The sequence below is a fragment of the Labrus bergylta genome, chromosome 4 (genome assembly GCF_963930695.1).
Source record: "Labrus bergylta chromosome 4, fLabBer1.1, whole genome shotgun sequence".
Lineage (NCBI taxonomy): Eukaryota > Metazoa > Chordata > Actinopteri > Labriformes > Labridae > Labrus > Labrus bergylta.
The window spans coordinates 10328485-10351735 of NC_089198.1; the positions used below are offsets into that span (position 1 = coordinate 10328485).

Below are 23251 nucleotides of genomic sequence, written 5' to 3' on the forward strand. Positions count from 1 at the left end.
TGGACAAAGCCTTAAATCAGGTACATCAGTCAGGAATATAGGTCCACCGGTCAGACCCGAACCCAGGCCGCCCACATGGAGGACCACAGCCTCCGCACAAGGAGCGCGCACACCACCCACTGCGTCACCAGCGCCCTGCCTACCAGTTCATTTTTTTACATTAAAGCTTGAAGAATGTCTTAAAACACTAACCATTATGCAAACACTTTCTGTTGATCCACTAATGAACTAATCATCTCAAACCTTTAGAAAAAGAAAAGAAACACTTCCCTCAGACCCTTTTTTATTCCTGTTAATCCTTATTACCTTCGAGCTAAAGATAGTCCTGCAGATATTACATGACGCAAAGTTTTAGGGTTGTCCTAAAATCACTTTTTAGTGGATGAATCATTTGTGTACATCAGTGAATGAGTCAGCAGAATAAATTGATCCTTCATGTGCCAGAAAAAGGGAGAAATACTGCTGTAGAGATGTGTGGAATTATACCGCACTGGTGAACTCACAGTGTATGTGGCATATGGTGATAGATAGCGGGACAAAACACCCCGAGGTGCAAGGTAACCGCACAGAGACGACATTTTTCATTTAATGGGAACAAATGAGGGTCATTGCAGTTCTGTGCCGTCCTCCAACATGGCACCAGCAACATCCTAATTACACTTAAAGAACATTTTCAGTGCTGCAGCGTATGTGTGTTTTTGTATCAGTGTCTCCGTTTAAGATGCAGACACCTCCCTCCTGACCGCCCTCTCCCCCCTTCTTCTCGCCCCCCCCCCCCCTCTCCACTTCAGGACGTCCAGACGTGGTGGAGTCCGTTCCAGATGATCCCACATACAACGTGAGCAGCGAGCTCGACCTGGAGGTGAGTCGCAGCGACGACAACGCCCTCATCACCTGCGCCGTCGACCATCCCTCCCTGGCCTCGGGGGGCAAGAGGAGCGAGCAGGCCCTGCGGGTGCTGTGTGAGTCCACTGGGAAATGGGGTTTGAGTGGGGAAGGGGGGGATGCAGAGGATGCTGGGAAAAAAAAAAAAAAAAAAAGTAGAGGGCAGGGACGTTTTTACAAAGTGAAATCTCAAACTGCTCTGTGTTTTTATACCTGCCTTACTAGTCGCTGATATCAGGCACATTTCTCCTCATTTACAGTGCTCCAATAATTTCACATTAGCTACCTGGAATAGTGACCGCACAGGAATTTCACCTTCCTCTGCCGCTGCTCTCGCACAGGCTCGAGTCACTGTGGATAAAAAGAGCACGTTATCATCTGAAATGAAACCAGGAATAGATCCACAGCGGAGTCTGTGTCGGTGCTGCCACCATGTGGGCGACTCAGCGGTACTGCGCGGCAGGGAGAAAGTGATGTAGTTGTGTAAGGGGGGTTATGTCATTGTGGGAGGCAGAGAGAGGGTGACGCCTACAGGATGTAGATGGGAGCAGATGGAGGCAAGGATGAATGAGACTATCGGAGCTGTGTCCAAGTCTGTTCAGGTATGAGTTCTGTGTTATGTAACTTTTACTCTGTGTGTATCTGTGTGTTTTTTTCCTCTCCTCCTTTAGATCCTCCTAACGTGCAGATTTCGCCTGGGAGCGATCTACCCAGAGAGGGAGATAAGTTTCATCTTGAGTGTAAGGGGAACGGCAATCCCGAGTAAGACACACACACTCACACACACACACACACACACACACACACACACACACACGCACACTCACACAGAAATACACTCAAAGTTAATTCACTGTCTCTACCAAACATTTCATACAGACAGCGAGGCTCTGTCTTTCCTCAGGTTGTCAAATGTAGATTAGCGTGTAAGAAACCTCAGTGATGATGACTCACTTAGTGGATAGTTTATTCGAAGATGAGTCGATAAAAACTCTGCAAAAGATACGAACATGTTTCCTCCCTCAAAAATATAAACCCTCTGAGTCAGCCAGGCTCGCAATTCAAGATATAATGAAACAAATTGAAATGTAGGTCTCTCTGAAAATGTGAGTTTTTTACAGCAATGTGTCATTTTTTACAGTGAGGGGGGTTCTAAGCAAAAGGGTTGAGAACCACTGACCTACAGGGATAGATTGTTGTAAGTCTTAAACCGCTCGTATGAGTTTCTGGACTCCCGCCTTTATGGTCAAGGTTTCTTTAACTGGCCTATTAATCTAACTGATCAGTTAAAGTTAGGAAAGGTTAGTGGTTATGGTGAAAAGAAACCAATGTTGACTTTAAGCAAACACAACAGGTCAATATGTGTTTATGTCATTTGAGTATTTGATCAGATGACTGATGTTGTCATTTCATTCAGTTTGTGGTGGAAAGTTCAGTCAGGGGGTTTCTGTAGTATTTTTATAATCTCTTTGCATTTTTATCATCCCTTCTCTGCCAGAGTTAATCTCTATAGACAGACATCTGTATGTGGATGCAGGATTCTAAAGGCAAGTGGAAAGAAAAATAAAATAAAAAAAACGTTGTGTTGTAAGCGTTCTGGTTTCAGTCTGTAGATCAGGTAGTTATACGCATGCTCTCAGAAAAAGAGGTGGAACACATCGTCCGTCATGAAATCCAATGAAACAAATGTCTTATAAAGGCAGCGACAAGTCCAGTCAAAGATGTCTCTTTAAATCTATTCTCATGTCTCAAGGTGTTAATCGGACTATAAGTAATGACCTCATCCAACATGCTTATCTAAAAAAAAAAAACGTTTCCTATCAGAAACCCCCCCTCCCAAAAACTCAGGACTTATCTTATCTCTTGACTTAATCATGGTGCAAATCCTAAATGTCATTCTTAGGTGAAGGAAATCTCAAAACATATCCAAAAAGATTTCATATATATGACCTGTTTTCTCTTACTTGAGCACATTCTGATGTAAGCCCTGACTGTAACAAACGAGGCTGACGAGCTGCTGCAGTGCCAATCGAAGCTCCCGGTCATGACGAAGGTCACATTTGATTGAAGAGAATCAGAATCAGAATCAGAATCAGAATCAGAATCGGGTTTTATTTCCAAGTACATTTACACAAAGAAGGAATTTGACTTAATAAAAAACATTTAATGAACATTAAAATAAAAAAAACATAACATGTACAAAATGTGCGATGTAAGAGCTGTGCAGTGGAAGAGGCTGAAATTAGACGTCAAAGCACACAATCAAAAAAAAAAATCCTTCAAAATGCACACACACACACACACACACACACACACACACACACACACACACACACACGCACACACACACACACACACACACACACACACATTTTGTGCCAGGAGCAGCTGTGACGATCTGCACACAACAAGTCACACATGACACCTCCTCATTCGGATAGGCTCTCGTTTAAACGTGACATGTAAACACACTCACAGGCGGGAGCGCGGTAAGCAGGAAACACCTGCTCGTACAAGCGTACAGGTGTTCACTGATACAGTGTGAACACAAATATTCACACACACACACACACACACACACACACACACACACACACACCAAAACAAACTCCAGCCCGTCTTAAAAGCTGCCCACACAGATTCACTCTTTCCCCCGGCTTCTCTACATTATAGATGAACCTCCAGCCAACCAGAGCCATCGATCCCCCCCCCCTCCCCTCCCCTCCATCCCCCCCTTTCCTCTCTGCCTCCCTCCTTCCCTCCATCATCGTGCATCTCTGCACCGCTGTGTCACTCACGGCTCGTTCTCTCCCCTCCGTCTTGTCACCGCCGACGCCTCGCCCTCCACCCCTCCTCCCCCGTCTTTTCTCTATAACTCTCCTCTATCTCGCCTCACACCTTTTCCCTCTAAACCGCCACCCTCCCTCCCCCCCACCTCCTTCTATCAACCACCCCCCCCACCATCCCGTCAGCTCATCACAGGAAGCCGCTATAGGAATAAGATTAGCCGCTTAATTTGATTGGCAGTTGGACAGATAGGGGGCGGGGAAGGAGGAGGTGACTGTCATAGCGTGAGCGTGCGTTTACAGGCAGCGAGGCAGTCGATAAAACTGTCGACAGGAGAAGAGCGAGGCGTGAACAATGTGCAGGGGGGGGGGGGGGGGTCACGGGTTCAACTCTCGCAGGGACCACCTAGACGAGAAATCTATTTATTTGTGATACAATTAGAGTGTGTGGATGAAAGCATCCATTAAATGATGTATGTTCTATATAAAGTGTTGCTCTATGGGGATAAAAGACTCTTCTGTAGTTTGAAACGGGCCCTGACAGTACGAGGGTTCAGGGTTCAGCTCCCAATGGGCTCTCCTATTCTAAAAATGTACTTAACTCATAGCACGGGGAGAGGCAGTGGATGAAAGCGTCTGCCGAGTGGCAAAGGCTGTATGTTAAAAAAGAAAGCGAGCGTATAGAGAGAAGGAGGTAGAGAGGGAAGGAAAACAAACCGACAGAAGAGGGAGAGGTGGAGGGGAGCGGAGAGAGAAGCGTAGGCGGGAGAGGAGACAGGAAGATTTGGTGACAAGCAGCGAATGACTAAGACAGAGACAGGGAGCGCAAACAAGAGAAGGAAAGAAAGTGTGTCTGGGTAGTGAATTCCAGATAGATAGAAAGAGCATGCTCGGTTATGTGCACCGCCGCTTCTGGATGAGCCGGTGTCCAATCAAATCAGATACAGGTTGCCCCCCGGAGCTGTCAGTCAAAACCCAATCACCGCGACGACACCTTCTTTTGCTCCGACTGAACGCAGCCACTCAGATCCCTCCTCCCCTCCCCCTCCACCTCCACCTCCCGAGCTGCCCTCCCCAATCAAACTCAAAAAGAACGTCGCACTCCATCTTCCATGACACACACTTTTTTTCTCAAGTGCGATCACATCCTGTCAGGTTCAAAAGAGAAAAACTTACCCAATCAAATTCTACACTGTGTTGCTTTGACGCCTAACAGACGAGAAAGACAGTCGTGCTCTACATTCTATTATATTTCCCATCTATTCAATCGGCGGCCCAGCAGTTGCATCACATTTCAGAGTTTAAAGTCGTTTAACCGAGTTTAACTTCCTAAGAGCGTTCACTTGACACTCTTCCGTCTTAGGAGCCGTGCGCACGACTCGGGCTCTGTTGCGTGCGAGCTTCGTCATGTGTGCGAGGTCACGGTAAAAAAAAAAAAAAAGAAACAGCAGGTGACATGTAACAGGATTACATTAATCTGTAACCTGTGAGCGGATGAGGTCGGCCATATTCCTCAGCGTATCTTTCTTCTTTACAAATCCCCTGAAGAGACTAAAACAAACATGAATTGACACTCCTAAGTATAAACTGTGAATCCCAAAGCTCAACATCCCTTCTTCTGCTCTCGTTTTTGACTCCGAGTCAATTACACAGTCACCTTTCTTGTAAAAAAATGAACATGTGGATGAAATGCAGAGAGCACTTTGGTGTATTTTTAATCAACCTACAGACATTCTTCTGCTTCTGTAAACACTTAAAGCTCAACTAATGTGTTAATCCACGGCTCAAAATAACCCTGAATAAATGCAGCTCCTGTGTATGTTTGTGTTTGGGTTACCTCTCACAGCTACAGTAGTAGGAATGGCTTTCTGTAAATTAAACTATATATTTCTGACCCATTGTAAAGCCTCCCTATTGATTCTGTTGTCCACTTAGGGGCAGAGCAATAAGTTGTACATAACATTTTATCTCTTTCTAAAGTTGTTCAGGGGAACAAGTTCGCAAACAGAGGCTTGTTTACGCATCAGGCAGCCTCACAGCAAAATCAGCATTCATGTGGAGTCTGCGCTGGACCAATATTCACTCTTCTTTTAGCTTTGATTTGGTCTCAACTACCTCCTGAGGGAAATATATGTCGCTTGAGTAGATAAGTGCTCCGCTATCTTCACCGGCTAGCTGCTGACTTTGTCGGCGTGTTGTCTGGCGTTTGGCAGAGGAGGGAGGGAGGGACAGCTGGTTTGTCAGAGCTTTTTTTTTTTTTTTTTTTTTTTTTTTTAAAAGATGTACAGCTGATTGATGTGCCTTGAAACTTCACTCGCTTTGATTGAATCAAAACAGTCAAGTTGAGGACTACCAACTCCACAAAGTGCACTGAGTAAAGCTCTGAACATCTCTGCGGGGATTTCAGTCTCTGTTTATTTAAAGAAGTGATGTGAAGTTTAAGTTTGTCCATCTTCTGTAGGAACCAGTGCCAAAATAAAACCAGACTTATCCTTTAATGACTGTAAAAACACAGATCAGATGACGGATACTTTGTGTAGAATTAAGTCTTGGATTACAAAGATTGAAGACATTAACATTACTTAGCGATTCTCATGTTAATAATTAAGGAGGAAAAAAACACCCTTTGGCTTTTATTTTTTTATTTTTACAGTGATTATGATTATAGATGAGAGAGAGGGAGGGAAATCCAGCACCAAAGTATACCCATAATTGCAATAAAATAATGTCTCGGAGCATATCATGACTTTTGTGCAGTGTTTATTAATGCATGCATGCTAAGTGAAAAGTTTCCTGCAAAGCTGAGCTCATAGCCAAGAATAAAAAAACGGGATAGATTTCAGACATGCATGGTTGAATTTATCAGTGATCGTCTAGCCAATCACTTAACAGAGATTGACTTTTAAGCATTTTGTTTAACAACACGACACCAGTTACAGCCTGTGAATGTGAAGTTAATTGTTCAGTTAATTGCACATTATCTATAATTTTGGCTGCGGCGTTGTACAACAGCTGATTACATTTTATTGGAGGTAACAAAACAGTGAAGTCAAACATGGAGGAGACATGCTTTTTGAAAGTGCCTTATGGTTGAATATTAATTTTTTAGATTAGCTTCAGGAAAGCTAACTGAACTTTGAGCTCTTTTTTTTTTTTTTTACATTGTTAAGATGAATATTCCCTAAATGACACATATTCAAAACTTTGAACTTCTTCTTCTCTGTCTCCCTTGTGTTTGCACAGCAGCAGGTGTCAAGGGAGAAAATCATGTTTCTCATTAGCTTCCTCTCTGAATTTTTCCCAGCGGCAACAACAGAGAGAGTCGTTGTAGGTTTTGCCTCTATAAGACATCAAACTAGTTCCTAATATAGGACCCTGAAAGATGATGTACTGTTGCTGCCTTTATCAGCTCCTGCACAACCACAAATAACCACATGGCCTCCATGGTGAAATTTACAGATTGCACCTTTACGTGTCACTGAGATTCTTTTAAAAAAATTTTGAAGAGCGATTAATCAGTCCAGCCCGCTTAGGTCTGTCCTCGATTCAGGCTCCCCCGTCATTGTAATTACTGTACAGCGCTTAAGGACCCGCACATTTACATAATTGATTCTTTTATCAGGGCCCGTTTCGCTATCTCTCTCATACACAATCTGTTATGCAGAATGGATTTTTTTTAACACAGCCTGATTTGAAATGCTGATCTCTGTCCTGTTGTCTTCTTCTCTTTCCATCTCTTTTAATCTCTTCTTTTTAAAAATAAAAAAAATCTGCGACACTTCTCTGAACCCCATCCTCCTTTCTGTGTTTGTTCATCCTTTCTTTTTTACTTCCGCAAAAACTTTCAGTGCACTCCCTCTCTCAGTCATTCCTATGGAGGGACTACTGATGGCCTACAGGGCACTGGGCCAAAGGGGTCAGGGGGGCCACCAGCCTCAGATTAAAAGGACTGTTAGCTTTTCATGTTTGAAAGTCAATAGTAAGACACAAAGTGGCCACAGATTAAGTAAAATAACAACAAAGAGAAACAAAACACTAACGGTAACACAAACTATTAGAATAAGACGCAAGGCAATTCAAACATTTACTTCAAAAGGTTCTTAAGAGACAAAAAAACAAAAGAAGAAAGGAGCAAAGCAACCACAAAGAGACAACAGTAAAGAGTTGCACCGTCACCCAAACAACTTCAAACATATGTTTGAAAAGATCAAAACAACTACAATGAGATATAAACAACAACAAAGAGACAGATTACCAAAAAAAGAGACACTTAAAGGACTCATGTAATTGCACAAAAGCAAACAAAACTACAAAGAGATCACGACTACCAACAAACCTGAACAATTTCATAGATATGAACAAAACAGACACAGAAAAATAAGAGAAAAGACAAAACACAACAAAGATATACAATCACAACTACAAAGAGACAAAAAACAACCACAAAGAGCAACCAAACAACTTAAAAGAGACACAAAACAACTACAAAGAGACAAAAATCTAACTTCATAGAGACAAAAAAACTACAAAGAGACACAAAACAACCACAAAGAGGCAAAACACAACTTAAAAGAGCAACCAAACAACTTAAAAGAGACACAAAACAACTACAAAGAGACAAAAATCAAACTACAAAGAGACAAAAACTACAAAGAGCAACCAAACAACTACAAAGAGACACAAACCAACCACAAAGTTTTGCAAAGCAACCATAAAGAGATGTGGTATAACTTCAAAGAGACTGAAACGCACTATAAATTGTCACAAAAAAAACATAAAGACAAGCAAAGCAACTAAAAAAATACAAAAAAAAGCTAATTAGCGATGAGAAAGACTCCACAGAGCCACAAAACACCAACAAAGAGGCACAAACAACTTCATAGAGACAAGAAAAGCAACATTCAAAAAGAGCACAAACTAATGACAAAGAACGCTTAAGAATGAAGTAGAGTCGTTCTCTGATGGAGGAAGGTTGTGGGGCCTTGTACAAGTCTGTGCCCAGAGGCCCATTGTCTTATAATCCACAAAGTTGTTAATTCTCCCTCAGCTCCTTCTCTATTTTGTTTCTTTTACATCCATCTCTTTTTGTTATTTGCTCTCACTTTGCTCTCCTCTCTTGCTTTTATCTTTTCTTTTTTCATCATTGTCCCTCCCAGCCTCTCCTCTCCTCTGACTGATTCTTCTCTTTCTCTTTCCATCTTTACTTTACCCCTTGATCATTTCATGTTTTTTTTTCTTCTCATCCCTCCTGCAGCACTTGTCACAGCGCCCCTTCTCCTCTCATCACATCGCCCCTCTTTTGATTTTTACTTTAACTTACTCGAGCAGAGCACACACAGTTCACCTCAGGACTCTTATTCTCTCTTTGTGTCATCTTTTTCTCTCCCCTGTCTCAGGCCCTCCTCCTACGTGTGGGAGAAGAAGGATGGAGAGCTCCCTCCACTGGCCAAGGTCGACGGTGCTTTGTTGCGCTTCGAGATGCTCAACAAAACAGATGATGGCGTCTACCTCTGCAACGCTAACAACGGCATCGGCGACGGCCTGGGGGAGTACACCCTCCATGTGCAAGGTAACGAGAAAAAGAGAAGAGAAAAAAAATGTCAGAAAGAGGGATGAGTGGCGGTTGAGGGGAGGGGGGGGGGGGAAACTGATGTGGAAAAAGTTGTCTTCTTTTACTTTTCTTCATCACCTTTTTTTTTATTTCTATCGTTTCTTGTGGCTTTTTGCTTGTTCTTCCATCTTTTTCTCTTCTGATTTTCTTTCGTTTCTTTCCTCCTGTTTTTTTTTTTTCTCATCCAACCGCGCCACCATAACCACAACCGCCAATGCTTACCATCCAAACGCTTTTCGCTCGTACTTGCGCTTCTTTCCCTTCGCTTTGATGTGTCTTGGTCGTTGAATCTTTGGGCCATTTTGTCACTTGGCTTGCTCACACCTACTGTACGCCCCACGACCCCCCCCCCCCCCCCCCCCCCCCCCATGCCATATCTTCCCCCGCCTCCTTGACCTCAATAGATCCTATAGACCTCGACTCCCTGGAAACCACCTCCCCTTCCTTTGGCTCTCCACCTGATACATCTTCACCTCCTACTTCCCCCTCCTCTTCCCCCACCTTCCTCCCATCCTCCTTTCCTCCTGATATCTTGTCTGGCTCCGGCTCTGATCCCACCTTCACCTCGTCTTCACCACCTGACCTCACCTCCACCTCCTCCCCTGACACCTCCCCCGAGTCCTCCCCTTCTCCTTCTCCTTCTCTTTCTACTTCCCTTTCCCTTTCTCCCTCCCTTTCCCCTTCCCCTTCCCCTTCTCCTTCTCCTTCTCTTTCTCCTTCCCTTTCCCCTTCTCCTTCTCCTACCACTTCTCCTTCTTCTCCCTCCCCTTCCTCCATCCCAACCACGTCTGATGAGTTGACAACCATCCCCGAAATCTCCACCACACCCACCACCACCACCCCCCTCTCCAACGTCCTCTTCCCCGACCTTACATTCTCCCCCGACTCCACCTCGACCTCTTCTTCTCCTACTTCCTCCGCAAGCATCACTCCCTCTGCTGCAACTCGCTCCGACTCCCCCCTCGCCTCCTCCCTTACTCCCTCAGTTTCCGTCCAGCTGAATGGAAGTAACACTATCACAGGTAAAATCATCTGAGTTACACTCTTGCACACACACAAACACCTGCAAAAAAAAAGAAAACTTGACATGCTCAGTAATTCACCAAATTTACATCGCAGCTGTTTTTTTTCTGACATCACATTTAGTTCAGGGAGCTCAACTCCTGTAACAATGTCTAACCCTAATTCATCAGAATCTGAAAACAAAACAGCTAAGGTTAGCACTCAATCCACTCCTAGCTTGATTGCTAGTTAACGTAACCCTTGGATAGCTTTAATTACCTTTAGTTTAGCTTTACATATTATGTCATTGAAGACTTTGACCTCATAGGCGGTCTATTTCATGGTTGAGTTCACTGTTGTAATCCAGGAAGTGGTTGATACTTATGTTTGCTGTTATCCAATGTTGGCTTACATTTATCAAATATGTTGTGTCAAACTTAAAACTTGTCTTTCCAGATTCTCCATATACTTTGGTTTTTGATTGTTTATCAATTGAGTAGCATTGAAATTGTTGCAACCAGCAACGCAGCATAACAGCATCATTACTGCATAGTTTCCCGCCATGCCCGTCAGAGAAAAATGGCCGCTGCGTGTAGGTGAATTGCCAAACAACCTTCATATGACTATTTAGATATTTTTTCTCCTTATTAAACAAAACCAGTGTCAACCAAAGACACTGGTTTGTTTTCACAAGCAAACACAAAGTCAGCGTGAACAGACGTGAGGAAACAATGAAGGAACAAATGGCATTGGAGTGGCCGTGTCACATCTGTTGATGTTCTTTTTTTTTTTCTTTCTTCTTTTTTAAATAAACCCTTCACCCACCCAACACGCACTTTTCCACTCATCCAACCAACCGTCCCTTCGTCCTTCCATTCATCCAAACATCACCAACAATCAATCATCTACACTCATCCACTTGAGAAGATGCTGCAGACAACATGCCAGGTATAACTTTTTCCACCAATCACCTGTCGTTCTAACTACGTCTGTCTGTCTGTCTGCGTGTCTGTCTGCGTGTCTGTCTGTCTGTCTGTCTGTCTGTCTGTCTGACTGTCTGTCTGTCTGTCTGACTGTCTGTCTGTCTGTCTGTCTGACTGTCTGTCTGTCTGTCTGCGTGTCTGTCTGCGTGTCTGTCTGTCTGCGTGTCTGCGTGTGTGTCTGTCTGTCTGACTGTCTGTCTGCGTGTCTGTCTGTCTGTCTGTCTGTCTGTCTGTCTGTCTGTCTGTCTGACTGTCTGTCTGTCTGTCTGCGTGTCTGTCTGTCTGTCTGTCTGTCTGACTGTCTGTCTGTCTGTCTGCGTGTCTGTCTGTCTGTCTGTCTGTCTGCGTGTCTGTCTGTCTGCGTGTCTGTCTGTCTGTCTGTCTGTCTGACTGTCTGTCTGTCTGTCTGCATGTCTGTCTGTCTGACTGTCTGTCTGTCTGCATGTGTGTCTGTCTGTCTGTCTGTCTGTCTGACTGTCTGTCTGTCTGTCTGACTGCATGTGTGTCTGTCTGTCTGTCTGTCTGTCTGACTGTCTGTCTGTCTGTCTGTCTGTCTGTCTGTCTGTCTGTCTGCATGTGTGTCTGTCTGTCTGTCTGTCTGTCTGTCTGTCTGTCTGTCTGTCTGTCTGTCTGTCTGTCTGTCTGTCTGTCTGACTGCATGTCTGTCTGTCTGCCTGTCTGTCTGTCTGTCTGTCTGTCTGTCTGTCTGTCTGTCTGTCTGACTGTCTGTCTGTCTGTCTGTCTGACTGTCTGTCTGTCTGTCTGTCTGTCTGTCTGTCTGACTGTCTGTCTGTCTCTCTGGGGGAAAAGTGTGGGGACACTTTGAACTTCAGAGCGGAGAGATGAATATTTTATACTCCTGCCCACGTTACGCTTTGTTGTGGCCCATACATGCTCAAGCAGGCACACGCACACGCACGTGCACACACACACACACACACACACACACACACACACACACACACACACACACACACACACACAGCACTACACACTTTCATACTACCACAAGTCAGACAAAACACAGCCACACACACAATCCTGACCCCTTAAGTGGTACAAGTCATTTACACAATGTTCCACTTCCTCTGTGTGTGTGTGTGTGTGTGTGTGTGTTTTTTTTTTATATGTGTGTGTAATGTTTCTGTGTGTGTGTGTGTGTGTGTGTGTGTGTGTGTGTGTGTGTGTGTGTGTGTGTGTGTGTGTGTGTTTTGGGGAGGGTGGGCAGGAGAAGGGGAGGATGGGGGGGGGGGGGGGGGGTCAGGCTTCGAGGTGTTCTCGGGGTCTTGTCTGCTTTCCTTTGATGCTGACAGCAGGATTTATGGGCTCATTCTCAGTCTCGCCTCGTCAGCATGCCCCTCTCACCTCCACGCCGGCCAGCCGGAGTGTGCGCTTTAGACTTTCCATGTGTGTGTGTGTGTGTGTGTGTGTGTGTGTGTGTGTGTCATTCTGACTGGTGCTGAGAGTATCTCCCCCCTCCTCACCACTCTTAACCCCCCCCCTTCTCTCCGTTCTCTGTCTGGCTGTTGTCATGCCCTTTAACTTGCCCCTGAAATGTGACTTTTTCCCTTAAAAATGAGCAAACAGCTCCAGGATGAGGGACCTCAGATGGTTGAAATGTGTCCTCTTCTTCTCTGTACTTTTATATTTGTACAAACGTCTTGTCTTTGTGCCTCTATCTCTGTTCCTGTTCTCCTATTGGGTGTATACATTAGCTGTTTCTTTCTTACACTTGCTATATCCTTGGTTCGGCCCCATGCAACATTCAAAAAAGTGCAAGCCAGTCGTTTTATTTCCGCCTCCCTTTTCCGTTCGTGTTACTCCGTAATCTGTTTTTGTAGTCATTTTATGCTTTTGCGATGCGAGAAGTGCTTCTTTCGAGTTGTGCCTGTCTGAGTGACTTTTAAATTGACACCCGGCATCGGATCCGTTCGGTAAAAAGTCTGGGCGAAATAAATGATGTATCAAATTATTTCCGCATAGATTGCTTTCTACTCTGAGGGGCAAGTAGCTAAAGTGGTTGAAGTGAGGAGAAAATAACAAATCTCCGCTGTTGAGTGAAATCTTGCATCTAAAAAAAAAAACATGAAATGTAAACTTTGTCCACAAGCTTCTTCCGGGGAAAATGTACTATTAAGAAAGAATACTTTCAAGTCTTGTTCAACCAAACAGAGGATATTGTTAAAGAATTTAAGTAATTCCTCTGTAACTATGGTAACTAACAGGAAGTAATCCTAGTTCATCTCACATTATATTACCTAATTAAGATTTCACTAATGTAGTCACGATCATCAACTTTTATGTCGACTCAGATCATTGAGAGGAAACCCTTTTATAGATATAGAGTCATTTAGAGACAATTAAAGGAACCAGAGGACAGATGGATAAAAGCCATTAATATAAAACTATAAAAGAAAAACTCTGGGACCTTTGACACGCAATTAAGTCAATTAAAATGAATGTTAAAATAAAATGAGTGTAAGAAAAATCTTTAAAAAAATGAAATAAGTGAAATTTAAGATGCCGACAATGCATATCACACATTTCCTAGAGAGACGACCTCCCTACCGTTTTGATAAACTACGATGATGCTCATCTAAGGCGTCACCGGTAATAAATGGTAATAAACACAGAGTGATAGACGGGATGATGTCATCCTTTTTTATCAGTAATCTAATCCTGTGTTTGTATGAAGCAGACAGGCTAACTGTGTCAGCGTATGTTCAAAGTTTGTTCTCTACTTTGTGTTTGCCTTCTGCAACTCGAAGTCTTTGATCTTATATTTTTACCATTTTACCATATTCCCGTTTCTACCTTTGATCAGAGTATTTCAGATACACTAAAGGACAGTGTTATTTTAGTAGATCAAAGTAGCTAAATGGTATCTTTGTCTGAAGTGCTCCCTTTGATATGAAAAGCTCTGCAAGCATAGATTCAGTGAAACACCGGCTACATTTATTAATCATCAGATACACACATGTTTATCAGAATGTTATTTATTTTATTTTATTGTATATAAATCAAATGTTTACAATAATTATATTTGATGCAAGGTGCAAAAAGACGCTACTCTTCCACTGGAAAAGTATAAAAAAGAGCCACAGATATGTTATGGGTGTTAAGACATCCCAAATGTGCAGCTTTCATGTACTCTATAGATGTATTAGTTTCATCACAAACAAGAAGTTTCTCAGTTTGAATCACTGAAACATTCATCAAAGTAAAATACATTCACAAAATGTGCTAGATTGAATTCAAACCATATATTGTGACTGGTTAATGGACTTGAGCTTGTATATTTATTTTCTAGTCCTCTAACTACTCAAAGCTCTTTTACACTGCAGGTCACACCTACACGTTCACACACTGATGGTAGAGGTTTCTATGTAAAGTGTCCATCAGTATTAACTATATTAGTTACTCCCACCCCCCCTAACTTAAATAGGGGCGACAGTAGCTCAGTCTGTAGGGACTTGGGTGAATTGGAGGGCCACCACTTCAAGTCCCAGTGCGGGCAAAATATGGAAGTTGGTCTGGTAGCTGGAAGAGGTGCCAGGTCACCTCCCGAGTACTGCCGAGGTGCCCTTGAGCAAGGCACCCCAACCACTCTGGTTCGCTCACTGCGTAGCAGAGCGTAGCAGCCCCACTCTGACATCTCCTCACTAATGCATGACCACAGAACCTGTTTGTGTGAGCAGCATGTCTCTCAATAACGTGTGAAACCAGAAATCCCCTCAGGGATTAATGAAGTATTTAAGTAAATACAGATTTAAATTTAAATGAAGTAATCCATTCATACACATTCATCCGCAGCGTTTTGGGGTTAAGTGTTTTGCCCAAGGACAGATGGGACATGTGACTGCAGGAGCTGGGGACTCTACCAACTGAGCCACCGCCGTCCAGCATGGCTTAATCGATTTATTTTATTTAATCAAATTATGACATAAACAGTATCTGGGTCTTTTAAAGCCTGGGGGGGGGGGGGGGGGGGTCTGATTCATTCGCTTTGGATTTTAAATTATGAAGATTTTTTTAAATGTCTCTGTCCCCAAAATACAAGAGCATAAAATCCTTTAGTTAAAAGAGAAATCACCACAGCTGAAGGGGGGGGGGGAGGTTTTCACCCCACATCAAGTCACACGCACAGACGAGGGTCTTAGTGTTCCCGATTGTTAGCAGACAGTCCTGCTGCGTGTTGGTCACAAACAATTCTTAACAGAGGGTGACGCGGTGCATTTTTTTTCTTCTTCATATCCTTGTCTTTGTCTTGTGAAGGTTTGTCACTGTGCCTGAGTATTATATTGACACTCCACTCCCCTGTTCTTTTCTTTTCTGCCCTCTCTCTGTCACTCTCGCCATTATTCTCTCCCTCTCTTCCTCTATTTCTGCTGCCTTTCATCATCCATCTTCAACTGTATTCCCCCCGTCACCCCCCCCTCTCTGCTTTCAATCTCCGTCCCCTTGTATTTTTTACCGCCTCATTTTCTGTCACTCTTTTGTCTTTCTTTCTCATCGATTCTCCACTTCCCCTTTTTTTCTCATTATGACTCCTGTTTTCTTATCTTTACTACGTCACTTCTTTTCTCCCTTTCTCTTCCCCCAACTCTCTCTCTCTCTCTCTTTTTTTTTTTTAAAGACCCCACGGCCATGTCGACAACTTCGAGCGTGGACCATGCGGTGATCGGAGGGGTGGTGGCTGTGATCGTCTTCATCCTGCTCTGCCTCCTCATCGTCCTCGGCAGATACCTCATCAGACACAAAGGTCACCTGCTCACACACACACACACACACACACACACATGAACACACACTGACACACACTCATGCATGCATGACCATACACCAAGATACACTTACATAAATATGGATACACGACCTCACACGCACAAACATGCATATGTATTTGAATGCAGGGGCACGCAGACATGCTAATGCTCTCACACCTTCATATGTATTCTGAGCATAAAGTGCACGCACTTCTCTCTCAGAGCTCAGTAAGATGATGAATGAATGACAAAAGGTGAATGTGTATTCATTACTCCTTTAATACATTTCCACATCATCCTCTGTGAAAATAGATTTCCACGATGTCAGCAGCTTATTTTCAATTTGATGCTCATGTATGTGATTTAAAGTGAAGCGGTGGAAGCACGGTTGTTTTTTTCTGGGCCTTGATGTTTGTTAGTTTCTCTGTTGTTTATGTGCTGTGTGAGTGGGAGACATCAAAATATAAGAGTTTCTTTAATTTCACTCTAATGCAGGGCTCAATTTTTTTTTTCTTTAAAGTGTGAACAAACAAAACAAGCACATTGTCAAGTGGGGCTTGTTTCTGTAGTAAATGTTCAATTAAGAAATCGGGAAACAGACCGTGGACCGTCTTGGATCGTGGTCAGACAACACGGCAACAGAACACACATGGCTGACAAATTGCTGACCAAGTATTCATCTAACCCTAGACTTCCAATAGGCTGGAAAGAAGACCTTGTACATCTCAGACATTTCTTCAACCTCAGAGAATCACATTTCCTCTTCAGCTCACATGAACAGACACTTGGCTCCAATCCAAAATAACTCTGCCGCTCTGAGATGTCACACACATTATGTATTACAGCTTCACAATCCTAAGAGAAGAATCACCCTGAGATGGTTTGACAGAATGAAATGATATATCCACAAAATTATCAAGATGAATGAATTCATGAACATTTGTACGAACACACATCGATATGCTCATAAAGTTTAAAAGACATGATTCGACACTTTTCACCATCAAAGTGCTCCAGATTTATTTTTTTTTAAAAGCCTGGTCGTGCTCTGCAGCTTCTCCTCACTATTGAACACAGCTGCTTGGTGGCCAGTGTTCTGTGAGGGATTATGTCCTTGTTGCTCGAGTCGAAGAAACCTGTGCAGTGATGGACTGATGCTCTGCTGCCTGCATGTGTTAAAAGTCTGCAGGAGAGCGATTAAAGGGACTGTACTTTAGAAACTGACGTGCATTTACAGAAAAACACTCTGGACAACTACGGATTCCTAAATGGACACAAATCGATAACGAGTACATTTAGTTTTTTGTTTTTCTCAAAATCTAAAGTTATTTATCTCATTATCTCGGGATGTCACAAGTGCTTTTCCCATGATTAAGAGCACTTTTTTAGACTTGTTTTAACAGGCAAACCAGCATTGTTATCATGAGAAAATAAGATGAGTAAGTTGACATCGTGAGCAGACAACCAAAATACTTGATGAATTTCCTTCCTAGGATTCCTTAAAAAACAGATTTACAGCTTCAAAACAAACTGATAAGATCATCTTAAGTTAAGCTCCTCTAAAGCTTTTTTTTCCCAGAGCTTTAAACAACATTTTCTGTCTTCATCAGTCGTGATTAGAGTATATAAACATTGCAAAAAAAGGTAAGGAAACTTGGGTTTGGCAAGATTTGGCAAATAGAGGAATCTTTAGATTTAAACAGGAGGGCAACAGAACACTGAGCTCCATGTGAAAGAAAACAAAAGCTTTATAGACGTTGAAGTTTCATATAAACCTTTGTTTAAACTGTTTTTGTTTTTTTGGCTTTTTGTGCCTTTATTAGAGAGACAGGACAGTGGATAGAGTCAGAAATCAGGGAGAGACAGAGAGTGAGGAATGACATGCGGGAAAGAAGTCACAGGTCGGATTCAAATCCGGGCCGCCCGCTTGGTGGACTATCTCTGTACATGGGTGCCGGCACTAACCACTGAGCCACCAGCGCCCAGTTTTAACTGTTTTAAAGTTATGTTCCTGTATGCTGCATATTTCAGCAGAAAGCAGGTCCACACTAAACTTTAAAACAGAGTCATTGTAAGGCTGTGGATGAATACATGTGACCCTAATGCCGGCATATTTTTACTTCTCAACAACCCAGTTTTTAACCTAGATGTCTAGACTTCTCTGGACCTGAAGACCAAATTAATTCCCCCAGGGTCCATTGTCTGTTTTAAAAAAAAAAATTTTTTTAGTTCTGACAATTATTACCAAAAAACCTTTCACATAGAACCTCTTTAAATAAAAATCTCAGTATGGTACCCACATAAACACGGCTTTTTAATAGTTATTCTGTGTACTTCAGGTCCCCCAGCAGGGAAAAAAACAACTTTTCAAAATGTATTCACCCACATTAAAGGCCAAGGAAGCAGCAAATGTTGACAAAAAACACCTGAAGATATAATTAAGACAATATTTTGATCGTCCTCACCTCTCTGCTGTTTGTTACAGTCGCTGCCCTGCTGGCCTTTTGTCATGTTACAGTTCCACTCTTTGACTTCTACTGCCTCAGCAATCTTATTTCTTATCCCCTCTTACAGGAACGTATCTGACCCACGAGGCCAAGGGCTCGGACGATGCTCCCGATGCGGACACGGCCATAATCAACGCAGAAGGAGGCCATTCTGGAGCAGAGGACAAGAAGGAGTACTTCATTTAGACGGAGGGGAGAAAAAAAAGAGGAGGAGGGGAAAGACGGAGGACGTGGAGGAGAGGAGAGGAGAAGAGAGGGGGAAGGAGCGAAGGGAAATAAGAAAAAACCTCCATTTGTTTTCACTACGCTTCAGTTCTTCACTCGGTTGGAGGGTTGACGAGAGGGGAGGGGAGGGGGAGGGAAAGAACTGTGGGCAGGATCGAGCGACGAGTCGAGCTTCAACTGGTACTACCCTCTTTGCATTGATACAGGGACGTGAGATTTGCACTGACATACGGACGAACTGAAGTCACACACTCCAACACACACACACACACACACACACACACGCACGCATGCACGCACACACACACACACACACAAACATACACACAAGTCATTTGTGGGAGGGGGGGGTGATATCTTCTCCCACAGACTTGAACAAACACGAGCCTCCTACTAACATGTCTGAATGAATCATCAACACATTTTTACACAAGCATCACGTCCCATTTCTAACTTGTCAGCGCCTCGGAAAAAAAAAAAAGAAGCAAAAATTGTAACTCACATTCCGGTTTCCTGAGCTGATATTTCACTTTTTCACGCCTCCTCCTCCTCCTCAACATTTAAACCTTAAACCAGCTCTGTCTTTCCACATGTACCCATTCCCCTCCATCTAACAAGGCAGTATCCCTCTGTAAACATCCCCGTGGTAGAGAAATCCTTCCAAAGCATATTATGACTGACAAACGTAATCTCCCTCCCTCTCGCCGTTTAATCTTTTTATACCATCAAACCTCTTTTCCTCCGAGTCCTCGCAGACCCCCCCCCCTCCCCCCGATACGACGCCGTCGAATTTCCCACAGCGCAGCAACCCATACAACATGCAACAACACAAATAGCATTCCCGCCTTGTGCTACCAAGCTGAGGGGCTCCAGTATACATATATAAATATATATATATAGAATTATATAGCATTCTTTTTACTTGACAGAAAATGTTTGGTGTGCTGTAAATACACAATCTCTCTCTTTCTGTCTGTCCTTCTCTCTCTCTCTCTCTCTCTCTCTCTCTCTCACAGTCTGTTACTGCAGTACAGTAACTTATATACTCGGAAAAAAAAGAAAAAAAAAAAAAGAGAAGCCTGCCTGTTTTTATTACATGCGTGGAAATGCAGAGTCGAAAATATCAATATCTGGGGGGAAAAAATATGAAAATACCGACGATGACGATGAACTAACCTTAACCGCAAATAATTTGTATGAGGAACGTTCTTGTTTTGTTGATTTCTTTTTTTCATTTGGGGACTTAACGAGAGATTTTTTTTTTTCTCTCTCCTCGGTGTCTCAGTGTGTTACCGTTCCAGTGTTAACAGTTTACAGTGTCCGTCTCTTTGTCAGTCTAGGAGTCCATCAATCTGATTTATAACTTGAATTTTCAGTTTTAGAAATACACGTTTGGTTTATTTCGTAATCCTTTTTTTTTTTGCGCAACCTTCAGTGCCGACCATTTTTCATCCAACAATGTCTGCTCCCCAAACACGAAACTGTAGCAAAACCTCGTTCGAACATTGTTTCAAAAAGGGTGTCAAAAGTGTTTGTCGGAGTCTTAAGCCACTCGGGGGCCCCCAATGCCGAACATTCACTCGGCTGTTTTTTTTTCCCCCTCGCAGCAGACTAGTCTGTCTTTGGCGAGACCACCTGGCTCTAGTTCATCGAGCAGTGACATCATGGCTTCCTCTATAAAGCGCTGGCACGGTCCACTGCTCCGGGGAGGTGATAATGCAAACTTTGCTTTCAACAGCAGAGCCAAACCGGAACGCCTACTTGCATTACGACAAAACGTCCTGGCAAAAAATATTTAAAAAAAAAAAAAATTCCTTTCTGTATTTGTTTCTTTCACAGTGAGCAGGGGATCATTCTCCAGCTTAACAAAAAGGTTCCCATAAAGAAAGGGCGTTTTATTGAGGGTGGGAGTTAGCTTTGGCACTGGTGAGCTCCACTTGGCCCGGTCATGGAAATTGATTGCAATCTAACTAAGAGGCTCTGGGCTCCAGACTGTTCACATGCCAACGTTTGGCTTGGTGGGCATGGAGCCGAGCCGGAGTCTGGCTGCACTAACATTGAACAAAGTCGTTTAGGAACTTAAACGTCCTTTCCCCCCCCCCCTCCCTCCTCTGCTTCACTCGTCCACTTCTTCTCATTCTTTAATCAATCATCCTGTCTGCGTCCTGATCCACCTTCACCCTGCCTCTCCCCTCCTCATCACTCCGTCTTCCCTCCTCTCTCTCCATCTCTGATCGATGTCTGATTCTCATGCTGGTCTCGCTCTCAATCAGGAGTCCACGTAGACATACAGTAGAAGTAGAGCCTGTAGGCTTGTTTGCGCGTGCTAACGGCTCTCTGCGGCACTTTTTCCAAGTGTTCATAGGAGAGGAATCCATTTGCTGTTGTCCGTCGACCCGTAGACAGTTAAGTCTGTGATAGTTTTTGTACAACCTTTTATTTTTATTTTTGGGGAATGTTCAGGGATTGTGCTTTTCTGTACCTTTCCCCGCATTGTTGCTAACCTAGCTAGCTAGCTGCTTGGAAGTCAAGCAGCCTGGTTAGTGTGTCTATAAGCTAGCTAAACTTCTAAAGGGTAATGTGACCTGAAGCAAGGGTCGGCTGTTTTTGATCCTTTTTATTTACTTTGGAGGAATGTGGGTTGGCTGTGTAAGCCGACGCTGCTGTAAACTTGGCTAACAAACAGTGTTTTGAATTCCGCCGGAGGCTATTTGGACGTGAACTCGACAGCTTTAAACAAACTTGAGATGAATTGTTGGGAGGAATTAGAGCAGTGCTTACCCTGTGTTAGCGCTGCGACAGCTTTAACAGCGTTCATGTCTGCAGACCAGAGGACGGGCTTCGTCTCAGAGGGGTGACTCGCCCCCCTTCGAAGAGAAATCTTTGATTTGTATTTAACCCCAGTCTAATCCTGCGAATGGAGAAAAAGGAAAAACCTGCCTCATACTCAACAAAGTGTAGTGTCTTTTTCAAAACTAATGGACCTGTATTTGCCTGTAACTTATCGTCCTGTCCTTCGTCTTAGTTAATGTGCTAGCATGTAGCTTGCATGAGAAACGGTTGGAAATGTAGATAGTGTCGGAAAAAGATGAGAAGTGCCGACGAGCTCCCTCTCCCGAGACGAGAGTGGCGGCCGGGCCCCGGCTGACCTCCCTGCTGTTCTCTGATCTGCAAACATGGGGCCATGACCCAGTTAGACCCACGAGTACAACCCCTCAAAGCTGTGGTGCTTGGACTAACACGATGAAAAGTGGTGAAGAAGTAGGACTCCTTCTGCTTTTTTTTTCTTCTCTCCCAGCCACTACTATATTAAAGCTAAATCGGGGTAAAGTGGCGTTAAATTGGGACATGCAGTCAGCCTAATTCATATTTCATTGCATCAGTGCGGTATTGACGAGCTGTCACCACATTCTAGCAAACAGCGGAGTGTTTTTTTTTCTTTTCTCCTCTCCCTTAATTCAGTCAGTCCGAGCTGTGCTGCCCCAACACTTAACCTTCACCGCCATCTCTTCAGGCAGTCGCACACCACCTGCCACTCATCTCTCCTTTTTGTAGTAAACAAATTGACTTTTAAATTATGGGTTTTAAGAGGTGTGCATAATCTTTTTTTCGTGCAGTTCATAATTATGTTTTTTTTTCCTTTTCTTTCAAAAAACAAAAATTGATTTCCCAAAACTTGAAGTTAGTACATTTATTTTGGCGTATTTGATTGTTTCAGCAACCACTTTGATATAATTTCATGTATATACTGTAGTGTTGCCTTTACTCTTTCAAGCGCACCCGTACACACTTAGCACACACACACTTTGGGTACATACACATCCACACACATATCTGGATATGCACGCAGGCATGATGTCTGTGACTATGGTGTATTTGTACATATGTGTGTGTATGTGTATTTGTGTATGAGTGTGAGGTGTGTATTAATTGACCCAAACAGACTCCGGAGACACTCTTTGTGTATGTTGCGTTCACAAGAAAAACCCTTTTTTTATTTCGACGACTAAAACCACGTGTCTGTTTTTAGGAATTATTATTTTGGATGAAAAGTCTTCCTTTTGAATAAATATCCATATCATATGAAAACAGTGCTGTCATGTATGTCAATTTGTACTATGGCTGATGATGTCTTCAAGACGAGTCCTGACCGCATGCTGTGGTGGGTTTGCGTCTGTTGGCTGGTATGTTCATACAGAATTTGTTTGATTTTATTTTTGTGTTCAAATACCAGTTCAGTTGTTGACTTCAATAAACATGCATTTGGGTTAATTTCACCTGTGTTGTTGTTGGTTCTTGCTGTTCATGAACTTTAACAATGTGATGAAATGTTCTGGTGTATTACAAGGTAAATGGACTTCAGCTTGTATTGAACGTTTCTAGTAGTTTGACTACTCAAAGTGCTTTTACACTGCAGGTCACACCTACACATTCACACACTGTTGCTCTGTAAAGTGACCATCAGAAGTAACTAATCCCATTCATA

General features: G+C 43.2%; 1 protein-coding gene and 1 long non-coding RNA gene across 4 annotated transcripts in view; one reads left to right on the forward strand and one right to left on the reverse strand.

The window, feature by feature from the left end:
- Window positions 1-23042, forward strand: part of cadm3 (cell adhesion molecule 3) — a 112304-nt gene extending 89262 nt beyond the window's left edge. The window contains exons 6-12 of one of the 3 annotated variants that reach the window (XM_065953683.1): window positions 792-962; window positions 1557-1647; window positions 9068-9240; window positions 9687-10304; window positions 11212-11232; window positions 15904-16029; window positions 18608-23042. In XM_065953683.1, the coding sequence (XP_065809755.1) occupies window positions 792-962; window positions 1557-1647; window positions 9068-9240; window positions 9687-10304; window positions 11212-11232; window positions 15904-16029; window positions 18608-18726 (1319 nt within the window). In that variant the 3' untranslated portion in view covers window positions 18727-23042. The remainder of the gene's footprint in view (window positions 1-791; window positions 963-1556; window positions 1648-9067; window positions 9241-9686; window positions 10305-11211; window positions 11233-15903; window positions 16030-18607) is intronic. The other 2 variants (XM_029280794.2, XM_020652017.2) reach the window with 2 other exon arrangements.
- Window positions 845-18612, reverse strand: LOC136179039 (uncharacterized). Its single transcript, XR_010666311.1, has 3 exons — window positions 18499-18612; window positions 1172-1236; window positions 845-1016 (listed from the first exon to the last, which is right to left on the reverse strand). It is a non-coding gene; the product is annotated as an uncharacterized lncRNA (long non-coding RNA).
- Window positions 23043-23251: the final 209 nt, after the last annotated feature.